Genomic DNA, 15,887 nt, shown 5'->3' with positions numbered 1-15,887 from the left:
CTGCTGGGCCTCCACTTCCCGCAGCTGTCCCACAGTCTGTGGGCCAGACAGAGAGCAGCTTCTAATGCCACTGACTCAGGAGAGAAAAGGAGAGAGAGGAGGAAAAAAGAGAGAGAACGGCCTAACTGCCATTTCCTCTGGTGAAACTTACACAACGATAGAAGAAGAAAGCCACGGCCATGGAGGCTGCCGGGAGCTGCCTGAGTGATAGATAAGAAAAAAATGGGGGCTGACGGAAGAGAAACAAGGAGAGCAAAAGAGAGAGAGGTGTTTGTGCACAGTTGCTGCAGGAATTGCTCCAAATTGGAGGCATCAAGCAGTGGCAGGCTAACCCTCAAGAAACCTGCCTCCAAGACCTCACAAGTGACATGGATCCAGGCCCACGGCTCCATTCACTCCCCAACCAGCTGGTGAGTGATTAAAAGCACTGAAACAATGGGGTGCACACTCAAGCAGAAAACATTTGCAAACGGCGCGGATCTGGCCGTGCCTGGGGAAGGGGACGTGGGGGGTGGGGTCGGAGGGGCGGAGGCTGTGACAATGCGTATAAAGGAGGCTAGGGCCCAGGAAACGTGTGTGTGAGAGTGAGGCCTGTGTGCCTGGCAGCCAGCATAAACAAGGGCCCTTTCTGAATGCCCATCCAGCCATGACCTACCGGACCCACCAACCCGCCATGGCACAGGCAGTCTGGTGCAACGGCATTACCCCCCCATCAGTTTCTCCACATTGGCTTCAAGCCTTATTGCCACGTTTCCTCCCCACGGCAAAAAAGAAAAGGAAAAAAAAACACAATTACAGCATAATGACCTGAGGACAAACACTCTCCCTGGCTGTCCTTTGTTGTCGCAGATGAGTTAACTTCAGGCTGTGCTGTATCTATCAAGGACATGTCATTAAAGGGTTAATAAGGGTGACTTGGGTCTATAATGTGTATTTATTATAAACGAAAAATTTTAAAAAGAATAACAGATTGAACTTATAAAACCTACAAGTGGCAATACACAAATCTCTGTTTGTATTCTGCAGTATAAATTAGTTACTTTACTGTAGCTTGCCTTAAAGGACCACATTTTTCTCACTTTTTTTAAATGAAAGAGCGTGATTGGTACATAAACACTGCTTCAAAATGTACAATTGACTCCCTGATCCATACCGTATACGCAAAGTAAGCTGCAAAAACAGCCTGTTATTTTTGTGAAAGAGCCAACGCCTCTACATATATCCACCTTGTCATCAGTAGATGAGCTCCGCCCATTAATAGTAAAGTTATAAGAAGTGTAAGAAATGCTTCATCCCCAGTAGTTTTATGGATGAGACAAAATGCAAATCAGCCAATTAGAACACAACTCGTTTACATATACATAATTCAAAGCGATAAAGAGACGGAAAATGGCCATGTAAAAACGACATAATTAAAGCATTGTGACATCTGTCAACATCAGGGAATAAAATAAAAAATCCAAAACAATGACACTGGTCCTTTAATGTTCTCTTCTTAGTCATATTACTATAACTTAAAACAATGATTAAAGCTTAAACAGCTACAACAAATGCATCAACCTGAAACACCAAGGCTGGGCAGCTCAAATTAAACACCTGTCCTCAACAGCACCTCTTCCGCAAAAAGACGCAGATAGAGAATGTACAGAAAAAGAGAGGAGGCCAAAAAAAACACTAAAAAAACAGCAGTCAAAACAGAGCCTCCAGAAGGCACTCCCCTTTCTCATGCTAATTCATGAGAGACGGCCATATTGTTTATTGTAGCTGGGCACAATGCAGGACATCTGCCAGTTAGCGTTAGTGTAATTCCCTCCCCATGCTTCATTAGGCTCTCCTTTATGGGGCAGGGACCGGCCTGAGAGAAGTGCAGGGCTGCAGGGTCCAGCCGCACTCCCCAGCGCAGCGCCAGCCGCTTGATGTCCTTCCAGCTCGTTTGATTCCTGGGGCCTCTTTCATCAATTAGCATGCGGTGGGTCCAAAAAGGGGCAGGAGTGGACAGGACGGGGGCTTGGAATGGGCTGGGGGGCTGGGACCACTGCAATCTGGTGTCCTTCTGGGTAAGGGGGGGAGTAAATGAAGTTGTTGGGGGTCTTTAGGAAAAATGCTCTAGAGCCCATCATCTGTCTCTGATGGCCACTATCTGGTCTCCTTAAAAAAACCCAATCTGCATGCTCATGAAAATAAAATCTAACTTTATACAACATGTGGCACTGGCAGTGTTCCTACATCTATTCTGATTGCAAAAGAAAGTATTTCAATTGTGTATAAAGAAAGCTTGTGACCCAGTTTCACTGGTAGCTTCACACTTATTCACACACAGTTCAACATCATATCTTACTGTGCTCTGATTTGCAGTTTAAATTACTTACACTCTCAACTATGTGGCTCTCTAACCTATTTAAGGGAGACGTATAAGGGGACATTATAATGCTATTGTAATGTGTTTTTAAGCCTTAACAAGAAAGCAGTAACAAAATAAATGATGCCTTAAACCGAACTGGTCCTGAGAAAAAGCCCTCTAACCCAAGATTGACTGACAAATTATGGTGTTCATAGAAGTCATTAAAATGCTCCAGAAAATGCTTCATTTATTTTAGTTACTGCTTAGTAATGTAGTAATAATCAGAACATTATAATAACCCCCCATACTGAAATGTTACCAAACTTTTGATTTCATAAATAGATAACCCAGACCATCAATAATGGTCACTCATTCTCTGTTCAAAGAATCTGAAGTTAAATAAATCTATGAGCACCTAAATCCTTTGATGGGTGTAAACCATAAATATGGTAACCTAGAATGTGATGAATATCTAAATGCTCTTTTCATGCTGATATGCAAAACTAGCAAAGGAAACCCCTCAGGTATAAATAAGCAGTTTAGACTCATCTCAGTTTCCCCTTCAACCCAATACAATTGAAAGAGGTGACATGACTCTTTTCAAGACTTAATGTAACATATCCTTTGGGCAAAGGCAGGCAAATAAGCTAAATGGATTGGTAAGACTAGTATGTGGGAACGGGTTTGAAAGGATGATGGGCGAGTAGTTAATCAGGACAAATATCCTTCATTTCCACTTGGTGGTTTTGGATGGAGGTAAGAAAATACTGCCACTACTAGCCTTCCAGTATCTTCTGTGAACTAATGAAAACTATATTTCTGTACTAAATAAGGATCGCTTACATACTGCCCCTTAAGGAAGCCTCTCTATTCACCATGAAAAAGCGAGCAACTGAGAGGGCCATTGCAGACAGAACCACACATACACACACTCTGAAGCAACATTCCTCTGGCCAGTCTTCAGTGAAAGCCAGAACTGAATGAAAATAGAGGCGCACACAAGGGCCCAGCTCTTTAATTAGAAGCCCATCTACCACATGCACTGCTCATCAAAAGGCCAGGCTTCACCCTGATCTTAGGGAGTTCCATCCTCCATCTGCTTCCTTAAGGCAGGCCAAAAAACTCCATTTATATTCTTATTCATGGGCCTCAGAGTGCAAATCCAGAACACAAGGTTTGTTCTTATAATAGACATGGGTCACACAGATGAAAGCATATGAGAGGTTTAGAATAATCAGGGGGAAATCGACTTAATAAGTAATATAATTGTTTGTATGTTTGATTGATCAATTTAGCTCCGGGTTGATTTTTATTATTATCACAGATATTAATGCTTTTATAATACCTTTATGGTTTCAGGTGGCACTCCTGGATCAGGTGCTTTCTCCAAATATGTAGTCAAGTCTTGGTCCACATGCTCAAAGACCAGAGTGAGTTTGGTCTCCCGATCAGTTCTAGAAACTGTACAGACATCAAACAACCTAGAGAGGGAGAGAATACAACATAAGCATGTATTATTCACACGTCCACCAAGAATTTTATTTTGCATCTTTGGCCTGTCGAGCTTATTGTGCTCATTGTATTTATAGCTGGACAAATAACTGCTGACACTGCCATTCATTTTTCAGCAACTGTTTCCTGAGATTTCAAATATTAAATGAGCCAAACAATGCAGCAGAGAGGGAAAAATCCTAAAGAGTCAGCTAACTGTCCAGATTAGTTTTCCTGACTGTTTGAAAGAATGCTTGCTATGCTTGGAATACCAGAGCTTTGTTGGCAAAGCGAAAAGAACCAATGAGGGTCTCCAGGTCTAAACTCATGACTGATCAACTTCTTGGCTACAAAACATCCTCCTGTATTCCAACACTATTAGTTATGAGTGGAATGATACTAGAATAGTGCTCCTTTCTCTGTGGTAAAATAGGAAACAGTTCAATAGAAGCATTACGTCTTGTTAGCAAGTCTAACAATCTCAATCAGCTGTTCATTTCAAATCTAATGATTTCAAAATGACACAGCTGCAGAAAAATTCTAAACATTTTCCTTCATGCTGTGCCTTGTTAGCTATGCTTTTAACCTCAGAAAGACTACAGAAATATCTTTCATAGAACTATGTGGACAGAATAAGTTACAATACAGCATAAAGTTTTGTAACGCCATAACTTGTTGCATATTACTAGATATCAGAGCAGCCTGCTCTTCTGCAAATTAAACAGGTAACACATTCCTACAATGCAAAAAGTGTTGAATTGTTTCTTGAGACTGACACACTGGTGTGAATAGTGTATGGTGTACCACTGATGTACGGTGTGAATGAAATCCATAGAGTTAATAGAGCACACTTAATACAAAAGCCAACCAGCCAGACAATACACGCTTCTGTAAATTAGACAAGGTTGGTAAGAATTAGGAAGAACAAACATCTAGTGTCCCTAGTCAAGATCCAAGGACCACAGAAAACATTCCTCTCTCAGCACCATAGAAACTCATGATGTGCCATGGTAACTCAAGCAGAGACCGGTGGTGACCAGAATCTCTCATCATAGCAACGCCTGAATGTGAAGCGATTGGTCTGTACTCATGCTGTCAATACACAGAGGCAGAAATGTAAGAAAGGGTAGTGAAATTTCATCCATTGAAAACAACAGAATGAAAGACATTTCCTTGATGCATTAAAATGCATAACGTTCTTTTTGATTACACAGTGACAAACAACTACAACTACAGTGAAGAAAGTACTGACAAAGCTATGCTTTTGGACTTTTCTGAGGGCTCTGATTACATGGACTCGACAGGCTAATCCTGATAAATTACAAGACACCGTTAATTATCCAGCAGACTGACACTTTGATGGCAAAGCTCCTCTGGTTCTCATGACATCATTGATTAGGTTTCTCCAAGAAAACTTTCTCCAGAAACGTAAACTGCTCCTACACAATGGGCTCTCTTAACAGACAAAAACATATGGAATGAATAACGTGCTCATAAGAAACATCCAAGGGTTGCCTGATGTTAAACAAGGTCCTGAATATACTGCACTATAGGTTTCCTGGGCCCCCATGCAGCTTAACATCAGAGAACAGAGACTGTATTTAGTGCACAGTTTAGAACCTCTTTCTTTGCTTCCAATTTTCCTCACTAAGTGTCTCATCTGTGAGAAAAATCCAAGTGCTTGACACAGTATTTTCAAAGAACATATTCAAATGACTATTGACCTCTGAAGGAGAATGAAGCCGAACAAAGCAAAAGCTACCAAAACACAATTACCCATCTACTGCTCAAACCAAGTGAAAGCCTAAGTCAGGCCTAGCAGTGACATCAGTCCCATCATTGCTGACAGAAGAGGCTGACTTGCTGACCGTCCTTGGTTACAAGAATGGCACTTTTACAGCAATGTGTGATCTCAAAACCACTGACTATATCCCAAGGTGACCAAAGAGAAGGAACATTGACAATGTGTGCTGCAGTGCTTTTAAGTCACTGCAAGTTAACAGTACTGTTCCTGTGATTCCTGAGCACGGCATTGAACATGTGCAGTTACGTTGCATCATAAACCTGATCACTGTAAGCAGCTAAATTACACTGGATGATGCAATTTTGCACAAAGCTCAATATAAAATTGCAGACAACTTAATCTGGCAGAAAATACTTTCAGTACCTGATAACAAGTGTCTATAGGCATGAAGACCTGACTTTAGCAAAGCCTGGTGGCCATCACTAAACCTAAAGGTGCCACCCACTAACCTTGAAAAACTGCTGTCAATTTCACAGTAATGTTGTGGCAACCTGTTGCCACAAAGGTACTGTTGAAATACAGTATTACTGTAATTTTACTGTAACTATACATCATTAAAATCAGCAGCTAGGAAGCAAGGTAGCTAGTCAACGTCACCACTTTGTGCTACTTTAATAGTGGCATACAGTCGATAAAAATATTCAATTGTTAATTGCAATTATTTATTGCAAGTAATTTCATGACTTTGACCAGCCTACTTAAAGAGTACACACAATGTAAAACTACAGTAAATTAGATATATAATCAAAAGTACAGCATATTGTAGCTATTTCTTTGAAAGTCACTTCTGTTGCCAGTACTTTACTGGACACAGGCACCACCAGTCAGGGCCCAGTGCTCTGACAACGATGACCATGACTTATGGGGGTTACATTTTTTCAGATCTGGACCTTGAATCCGGCTTCCATTCTTGATTTTTTTGTATTCACTGGTAGTTAACTGCACTGTTGATTTAACTGACTGGCCACCTAGCAACTGACCTACCAGTGATTGGAAAATCCCAGACCAAAAACAGGAATCAGGGTCGGGATTTGAAGACCTGTGTTTTAGAGATACTGTACCTAAAGAGTTTCACTCCAAAATGCTGCGTATCCATTAGCAACAAATTTGGATTTTGAAAGGAACAACATCTGACGTTAATGGAAAACACACTTTATTTTCTCTAGTAATGGTGATATTAATAATGATAATACAGCAATGATATTTCCTGTACTTTCAAAATGGTCTATTTTGAAAGTATATACCACAACCCACAACACAATTAATGCCATACTATTAGTAATCATACTTAATAGTTATTATGTCCTTTTTCACGATGCCTAAAGTATGCATACTTTAAATAAATATTTAATTCTCTTCTCATGAAAGCTTCCGTAGTTTGTGTTCATTTTGCTGAATTTTTAAAAAATGTCCTTTTACTGCAAATTATAAAGTGCACTGTTTAGAATTAGGGCTGAAAGAGTAATTGTTTCATATCCAAATCGCAGTTTAAGAGACCGCAACTCTCAAATCACAAGAGCTGCAATTTTTTTTAATTATAGCCTACATCATCAACAATGCCTTAAGTTTAAAGTGGGGGAACTTTACCTAATAACAGAGAGCTTGTGAAATGGCTGTAGATGGGTTTAGACCAATCAGTGACAATCAAACCTCCATGTGTTCTGACATCACAACACAACTTACTGGCAGTCTGGCACACTACATTCAGGGGTCAAGCGTCAAGCCAGAAAAAGTGCATATTCTGGTCCTCTTGGCCAAAAAAACAGGCCTGAACCTAATTTAACCTGCAGATTATCTTCCCTAAATAGTTCAGCCCTATTTAGAATGGACATCACCTCCCAGAAATAAGAGCTAAATACAACATTGCATCATTTAATAGGTAAATTACAGCAAAATTACAGCAGAGTAAGCTCATTACTCAGTTATGAATCCTAAATCTTATCATCCAGTAACTACAATGAATGATTCACTGTGAAACCTTATGCAGTTAAGCTCCCTCTGATTGGTCTTTAGAGTTTAAGGGGTTTTACCTGACAACATTGGGGTGCTCGAAGGACTCCAGCTGCCTCAGCACCGCCACCTCGCGGATGGTGGACAGCGGCATCCCCTCTTCCTCAGTCTGTACCCGCACTCTCTTCAGGGCCACGAAGCGGCCCCCGTTCTTGAGGTCTCGCGCCTTGTACACTTTCCCATAGGCGCCTTCGCCTATCTCGGCCACGGGCTCGTACTGCTGGATCATGCTTTCTTTGTCCATACTGTTGCGTTTTCCTGCTTGCACGTGTTCCTCTCTCTCGCCTGCAGCCTGTTGCTGTGGAGGGGGCTGGAGGAGGAGGGGGAGGGAGGCGAGGATTGCAGGGGGAATCCCAGAGCCCGGTTCACGCAGCCTTGGCCAGGACAGCAAAGACGAGCGCGGCTCTGAGCTCACTTCTTTAAGGGCAGGCTGCTGGATCCGGAGCGCACTTTCCCCCCGGCGCTCCAGCCAGCCTATCCACCCACACACGGAGCCTCAAAGCGGGCCAAAGTCCCAGCTTTTTCCCCCCACAGCCAGCTAGCGCGAGAGCCGCCGTTACCGCACACGCATCTGGAATCTCGTTAAATTAGACGCGTTTCATGGAGCCTCGTGAATCAATACAGACTCTGGTGGTTTGTGACTGAGGCTGAGCGCTGAAACAAGGTCTGCGGAGGGGGAAAAGGCGCACGGCTCAACCAGGCGAGCGCTGCTTAGCAATAACGAGCAGAGCCGTCGGTGGAAAGTTAGTTATCTCTGTGTTTACTCCTGACACCGCGCTGGCAGTGATGCTCGCGCCCTGCTTTGTGCCACCACCAAGTAGCCCGAGCACGTGGCCCTGCGCTCATCTCATTGTCTTAAAACCGAGCAATAAAAGTTGTCATCTGCGACCAAGCACTCCCAGGCTCCGCGTGCATGCCCGTCTCAGTCACAGACTAGTTTAGACGCGAAACGCAAAAAATCCAACTTTTATTAGAATGCATGCTCGGGCTGCGCGTGCGAGAGCCAAAAGCAAGCTAGTTCAAAAACTAATGTAAAGCAAAAAAGACAAGTCTGTCTAAATACTGTCACATAAAAAATAACGAAATACGCAAATGTTGTATTTACCCATTCAGTTCGCCCGTAGCGGGCACGCTAATCCAACCACGAGCTGCGAAGGAGAAGCGGCGCCCGTGTGTGTGTGTGTGCGCGCGCGCGTGCGTGCGTGCGTCTCCCCCACCGGGACTCTTCACCTACATCACAGATCTCCCAGTGTCCTGGCGGGCCACACAGGTAGTCGGCTGGTGCATGCATGCTTTAGCCATCCTCCTCCCTCTCGTGCTCTCCTCCTCTACTTCTCCTCCTCCTCGTGCTCCTCCAGCAGCAGCAGTTAGTGCGGAGTGTCCCCGCAGTGCTCCTCTTCAGTAGGAGCTGCGCGCGGCTCTCCACGCGGCCGCGGCTTCGCTAGACTCGGGCTCCCGCTTCGCTTTCCCACGCTGGCGCAGTGTGGCCTGACCCCCTCCAGAGCGCTTTGACACAGAGCAGGGACGTTTCCGCATTCCTCGCTGACTACAAAGGCTCGGCTCTCTCTCTCTCTCTCTCTCTCTCTCTCTCTCTCTCTCTCTCTGTCTCTCTCTCTCTCTCTCTCTCTGCCTGCTCTTCCACCATTCATACTCCTCTCTCTACCCCCTTTTCTCTCTCCGTGTCAAAAACAGGATCACTGCAGGGGGGAAAGCTGAGAGAATGCAAAAGCACATCTGAACGTTGGGAATTGCTGCTCCGCACTAAAGGCCACGTTCAAGGCCTGCAGACAGCGTTTCTCTGGCAAACCACTGTCTCAAGCTGCTGACTGAGTGGTGGTGAATAATAACAGATTGTTGGATGAAGCTGGTCTGCTGTCCTCCAGCTTTGGCAAAGCTCTCACGTGAGCACTGCAACTCCGAACCAAAGAGTACAAGCTTAAACAAAAGTATACATTAGAGCAGCTTTAAGATCTGCAGATCGAGTACTCATAAGTGCATCCTTAAATTAAACGATTATCAGTAATTCTGATTTTCTTCGCTCCACATTGAAGTGGCTGTCTGGCCAAACTGAAAAATGTAACCAATACTAGATCTGTTGTAAACATGCTTTCTTGCATCCTACCGTAGTGCCAAGATAGTCTATAGAGTGAGATTTTCTGGTTTAAAGACCCCCCTCCTCCACCTCCACCACCTCCTTCTGGTGTTACACCTTGAAGGTAGGAGGAACTTTTGAAAAACTACAAGTGCTTTGGTGTTAAAACATCTCTTTGAAATGTGTGTCATCCCAGCAGCTGGCTAACGTAAAAGGAAGCCAGATAGCTAACTTACTGCTAGGAAGCCAAACCTCATGTCTATATTTATTAGCTTCTACTTCAGTGGATTTCTTTATCACAGTGGGGGGATTTCCAAGGGGTCTGTGCATTTGTGCAGTGCATGGTGGGTATTGTAGCGAGAGAACAAACACCGAAAGGTTACAAAATCTATAAGTCTATAAAACCAATGGGGGGTGAGGGATGCGATACTGCGCTACAGATTTAACTCTTTACCATGAGGACAAAACCAGCTTGAAGAAAAATACATGGTGACTGCAATGATTGTTGTATGCACAAAACAGTCGTTCACAAAGAGTTGTGAGATGGCCAGTGTGAGTTTCTTTGGTTCTGCTGAGAGGCCACTTCAGCATCTAGCTTAAAGATAATGATCGTAAATATAAAGCACAGGTTAGACTCGGACTAACTAAATAGAACTAAATAGAACTAAATAGAACTTAGGTTCTATTTTCTGAGCTCTCTTCTTTTTCTGCGGACACAGTTGCAACAGGAATTACACTGACAAGGTTTGTTGTTGAATTATCCAAATGAAGGTCCAATTAGATCAATGTCTCCATGGCCCATTAGCATAAATAAAATAGCAAAAGAATAGTGTGAAAGCGTAGAAAATTTGTCAAAGAGTGTCTTTGGAGATGTTTCCTATATGAGTTAGTTAGGGGTGGCACGGCGAGATGTGTGAATGAATCCGCTTGTTTTAAGTTCCCTGAGAAACTGAAGGGTATTAATTTCAATGTGAGTATAGAAGATGGGCTTGGGCGGCCATATGGTTACCCCATCCCTAACCAGCGCCCACCCCTCCAACAATTCGCCAACCCAAAATTCTAAATTTGCATCACAAAGCTCACTTTTCAGACAATAGCTTCTGAACCAATAACTGTAAATGCCTTGCTTTACATTTATGTATCATCTTTGTTCATTTTAAATCAGCTCTGAGAGCCATTACCCAGTCTGAGTTCATTAGCATGCATACTTTTGATTTGACATGGAAATGTAAACCGATTAAACTGATTGTGTGTGGTATGCACACACATCTCTCAGACATGGCAAACAGTCATTCTGAAAAAGAAGAAACCAACTCAAATTCCAGAACTGAAATAAGAGATGAGATGTTTCATGAAGATACAAACTACAACATGGTAAATACAAATCCATAGATTGGTATAAACAGTACTGCAGTAATACAGTGAACTGGTGAATTGAGACCTTGGTGAATTACTGTAACACATTTTGTTTTGATGCCAAGAAAAAGGGGATTTTGTGGTTGAGTTGATCACCACTGGCTGGGGCAGCAAAATATGTGCCAACAAAGACTTTAACAGTTCATGCAAATAAATGAGCCGAAGGCACGCTTGACAGGTAAACAAGTAGGTCTTGTTTAAAAAAATGTTCATATTCGGAAAACAACTACATATGCAAATAATCTCCCAGCCTTTCTCTGTTCTTTTGCGACAGCTCTGTGCTGATTGGTCTATTCACACAGAGCTTAGAAAGACACTTTGGCAGTTATTGATAAGGTGAAGACTAAACAGTCTGCTGAATGTGCCAGATTCTGTTAGCTGAATGCTGGCATGATAAAGCAGTGTGCTCTTACTTCATGTATTAGTGTGGTTGACGTGTTACTCATAAAAAGGCCAATGTCCTGACAAAAGATGGAGGCTATAGAAGATCACCATCCATTAACACCTAGCTTTGTGTGGACTGCCACACCAGCATTTTTACACACGTTTCAACTACACATAACTACCAGTGTACCAACAACTGGTGTAACAATACACACATTTTCAGATTCTACACAGTTTTTGATTCTGTGGTCAAGGTTTGATTTTTGTTTGGATATCTCATGCAATAAAACTTTCTCGATGTATTACATATAATGGTTCAGCTCAAAGTAATAAAAGTCTTCAAACAGGACTTGAAACTCAGTGCCTGTTATTATAAGTCAAGAACAAACAATCTCAACTTTTAGACCTTATAAATCAGACATTCAAGCCCATTCATTTGAGTGTGGGTGCATGTATAAATTCACTCCGTTCCCTTCGACAGCAGATAAGAGACCCTAGAATTTTGCTGTTTCACATTCTTATAAAATGTTTTATTTGATTCTGTACTGAAATCACTACACCCATAATATAAACTGACTATATAATATAACATACTGTGCAAAAGTCATAGGCCACCTTTCATTTACTTAATTTCTAGTCAAAACAGCCAGTTACACATTACTCATTTTCAGTGTCAGGAAACGGAAGTATATATTCACAGAACATTGCGCCGAAGCCTCATCAATTAAATAGAATATGAATTTTTATTATTTCAAGAATCCATTCAGCTTTCAGTTTGTCAAAGAAATCTGCAGGGATATTTTTCTACACCTCCAAAGTTTAGTCATAGATTGACTTAGAAAGTTAGAAAGTTGTATTTTTTGATTCTCATGACCCACATAATCCCAAACACATTCAGTTTCACAAAATTGCTTTTTTTAGTTGTTTCCTTTTCTCAGTAACGGCTTCTTGACAGCTACACATGCTTTCAGACTCATAATGTTGAGTTGTCATCCCACAAATGACGCGGATAGATGAACAGACACACCTGCGGATTTTTTTCAGATCTAAAGCAAGAGGGAAGCTTGGTTTATTTGTTTTTCTCAAAGATGAAAGCTTTAAGAACTGTTTATCTGATGGTGACAGTTTAGCTGGTCTACCAGTACCTGCACAATTGTTTGGAGTCCCATCCTTTCTGTATTTTTAATAATTTTCTGAACTCCAATTGGCCATTTTGCCAGGAAATTAAGTCAATGAAGGGTAGCTTATGCACAGTACTGTATACAGTATTAAGCACATTAATTGGGTCCAGATGTTGCTGTGTGGGCAAAACCCCCCTCCTAGATTATCAGAGCCTTTTAAATGACAAACACTGGTTACTTGAGAAGCTTTAGTCACAGATGGGGTGCTGTCTGTCCATGTAAAAGAGACCTTCTCCAGTCCTGTGCCAGTGCAAAACAGGTGACATACTGCTCGTATTCCCTTTCAGCTCCAGACGCATCCAGGCAGGGCTACTCTTCAGCCCAGCCGCCTCTCAGATCACCTTTCTCAAATCACACTCACCCCCACAGAAAGACAGCAGGTGTGAAAGACATGCTGCTAGCCTCATGTTACCTTCCACATTTACACAAAGTCTGCCTCATTCACTGCTTCCAGTCTGGAAGTCTAGAATCACTTGTCATATGTTGTGATTTTATTCAGCAACAACGTGGCCAAAAAGAGTTTTTATGTGGTGCCATGGAGAAAAGGGGTACTTCCATGGCATTGCTTAAGAAGCCCTTTATGGCAACCTTTTTAAGAGTATATGTGCAGATAAGCAGAAGGCTTTGTTAAAAACATGCAAGAACTTCTTGCTCTCGAAAACCTTTACATTTATTGAAAACAAGAAGTTATGCTAAATAATACATGACTGTATTCATATGCAAAAGTTTGAACACTCCCTGGTCATTTTTGCATGGGCACATCTTATGTTTCCCTTTTTTCCAATATGCAAAATTCTGCTAGAAAATTTTTTAAAAATGTCATTCAATCAGAATAATGTCAGAACAAATTTACACATCATACAATTGTTCATGTTTTAAGGAAAACAGTAATTCTAAACATTTGAAGAGTAGTGCATCTCTTTTATTTGTAATTCATATTAAACACTGAGCAGGCATAACATTATGACCATTATCCTTGTTTCTATGTTCATTGTCCATTTTATCAGCTCCACTTACTCCATAGGTGCATTTCGTAGTTCTTCAGTTACAGACTGTAGTCCATCTGCTTCTCTGCATACTTTGTTAGCCCCCTTTCACCCTGTTTTTCAGTGGTCAGGAATCATTCCACCATCATTCTCAGCACTGCAGTAATACTGATGTGGTGGTGGTATGTTATTGTTTGTTGTGCTCGAACAAGTGGATCAGACACACCAGTGCTGCAGGAGTTTTTTAACACTGTCCACTCCTACCATGTCAGTCCACCTTGTAGATGTATGGCCGGAGACAAATAGCTCATCTGTGGCTGCACAGTTTGTGTTGGTCATCCTCTTCCTTCATCAGCGATCACAGGACGCTGTTGGATGGATACTTTTAGTTGGTGGACTATTCTCAGTCCAGTGACACTGAGGCGTTTAAAAACTCCAGCAGCACTGCTGTGTCTGATCCACTCAGACCAGCACAACACACATTAACACACCACCACCATGTCAGTGTTACTGCAGTGCTGAGAATGATGGGGGTCCTGACCACTGAAAAACAGGGTAAACGTGGCTAACAAAGTATGCAGAGAAGCAGATGGACTACAGTCTGTAATTGTAAAAGAACTACAAAGTGCATCTATATAGTAAGTGGAGCTGATAAAATGGACAATGAACGTAGAAATAAGGAGGTGGTCAATTTTATGCCTGATTGGTGTGTATATTCATATATATATATTGAATTGAATTTACAACCATTTGTTACTGTGTTTGCACACTGTGACATTAGACCTCTGTATTTAACCCATCTGTGCAGTGAAACACGCACATACATGCACGCTAGTGAGCACACACACACTAGAGGGCAGTGAGCTCACTTGCCCGGAGCCCCGACTGTGTATATATATATATATATATATATATATATATATATATATATATATATATATATCCACTGTTGTCGGAACAAAACCTTGTATCTCCAAAATAGTAACTTTACAGGAGAAGGAAAAAAACCTACTTTAATTTTAATGGAAGTCAATAGAAACAGACATCTTTCAAAACAATGTTGGGCCATTTGTTTTGGTCCATTCGTCATGAAATTTATACACAATGTAAAGACCAACAGGCATTTTCAAATTTGACTAAATAGTGAAAAACGTCAAAAATGGAGATACGAGGATTTCTTCCAACGGCAGCGATATATATATACATATATATATATATATATATATATATATATATATATATATAGAGAGAGAGAGAGAGAGAGAGAGAGAGAGAGAGAAAGCATGTGTATGTTGGGGGAAGAACCACTGGGCTTTAAAGGTTCAAGGGAGGGGAATCGCACATCTGGCAAAATCACTGTCACGCCTAACATATGGACACAATATTCATTTTATGCCTTAATAAAAGTCTAATTTAAGTAGCTTAACCGTGCTTGTGAAGCATATGCTATGTTTCAATAACAACCATAACTAAAGCTATATGGCAGTAATGTGGCTAAATCTGTATCTATGCTATATGTGTTATGAAGGATTTAAAGTCATTTTAGAGGCCATGTTGGTGTTCTCTCAAAAGTGACATTACATGCTTTGGATAGTGCTTTCTGAAAAGCAGAGCTTTATATAACTCTCTATAATAAGCATATCAGTAAGTATACAATATTTCTCATTTTAAAATATTAAATTTATTTCCTGAAATAATTTAGCATGTGCTCAATTGGTTAAAATGTTCAAGCCTGTTGTGTGTCACAAATACTCTTCCTTGTATGTTTAACCACCATAACTATTGTGAATGAATTTTGTGTAAGGCTGTTTTTGTATATGTAAAGCTAATCAGGTCAAACATTCTAGCTGAAGTTAGAAAGCACTTCTGTTTTGTCTGAATTAAATAGGGGAATGTTATTTAACATGCCGTTCACAATTTCCTGTAATCCTTTCTCTATTATGCATTATCAGTAAACAAGTGTCTTTTATTTGCTTTGACTAATGACATATGGTTACAAACACATGTATATAGTTACAGTTGCATACAGTTGTGCATCATAAGCATAGCAATGGAAGAACGGTTGGTGGTTGGTGTAATGTAGTGGGTAACACCTCTGCCTTCTACGCTGTAGACTAGGGTTCAATCCCCCACCTGGGTAAGCACCCTACACTATACCAATAAGAATCCTTGGGCAAGATTC

The 15,887-nt window shown here is 41.4% G+C and overlaps 1 protein-coding gene across 1 annotated transcript in view; it reads right to left on the bottom strand.

The window, feature by feature from the left end:
• cdk6 (cyclin-dependent kinase 6) overlaps positions 1-9,131 on the bottom strand; it is a 40,721-nt gene extending 31,590 nt beyond the window's left edge. The window contains exons 1-2 of the mRNA XM_017694806.2: positions 7,667-9,131; positions 3,687-3,822 (exon numbers count right to left, since the gene is read on the bottom strand). Of these exons, the coding sequence (XP_017550295.1) occupies positions 3,687-3,822; positions 7,667-7,890 (360 nt within the window). The 5' untranslated portion in view covers positions 7,891-9,131. The remainder of the gene's footprint in view (positions 1-3,686; positions 3,823-7,666) is intronic.
• Positions 9,132-15,887: the final 6,756 nt, after the last annotated feature.

The sequence above is a fragment of the Pygocentrus nattereri genome, chromosome 27 (genome assembly GCF_015220715.1).
Source record: "Pygocentrus nattereri isolate fPygNat1 chromosome 27, fPygNat1.pri, whole genome shotgun sequence".
NCBI classification, from domain to species: Eukaryota; Metazoa; Chordata; class Actinopteri; order Characiformes; family Serrasalmidae; genus Pygocentrus; species Pygocentrus nattereri.
Note: the sequence above shows the minus strand (reverse complement) of the source record. Positions and strands in the feature narration are given on the sequence as shown.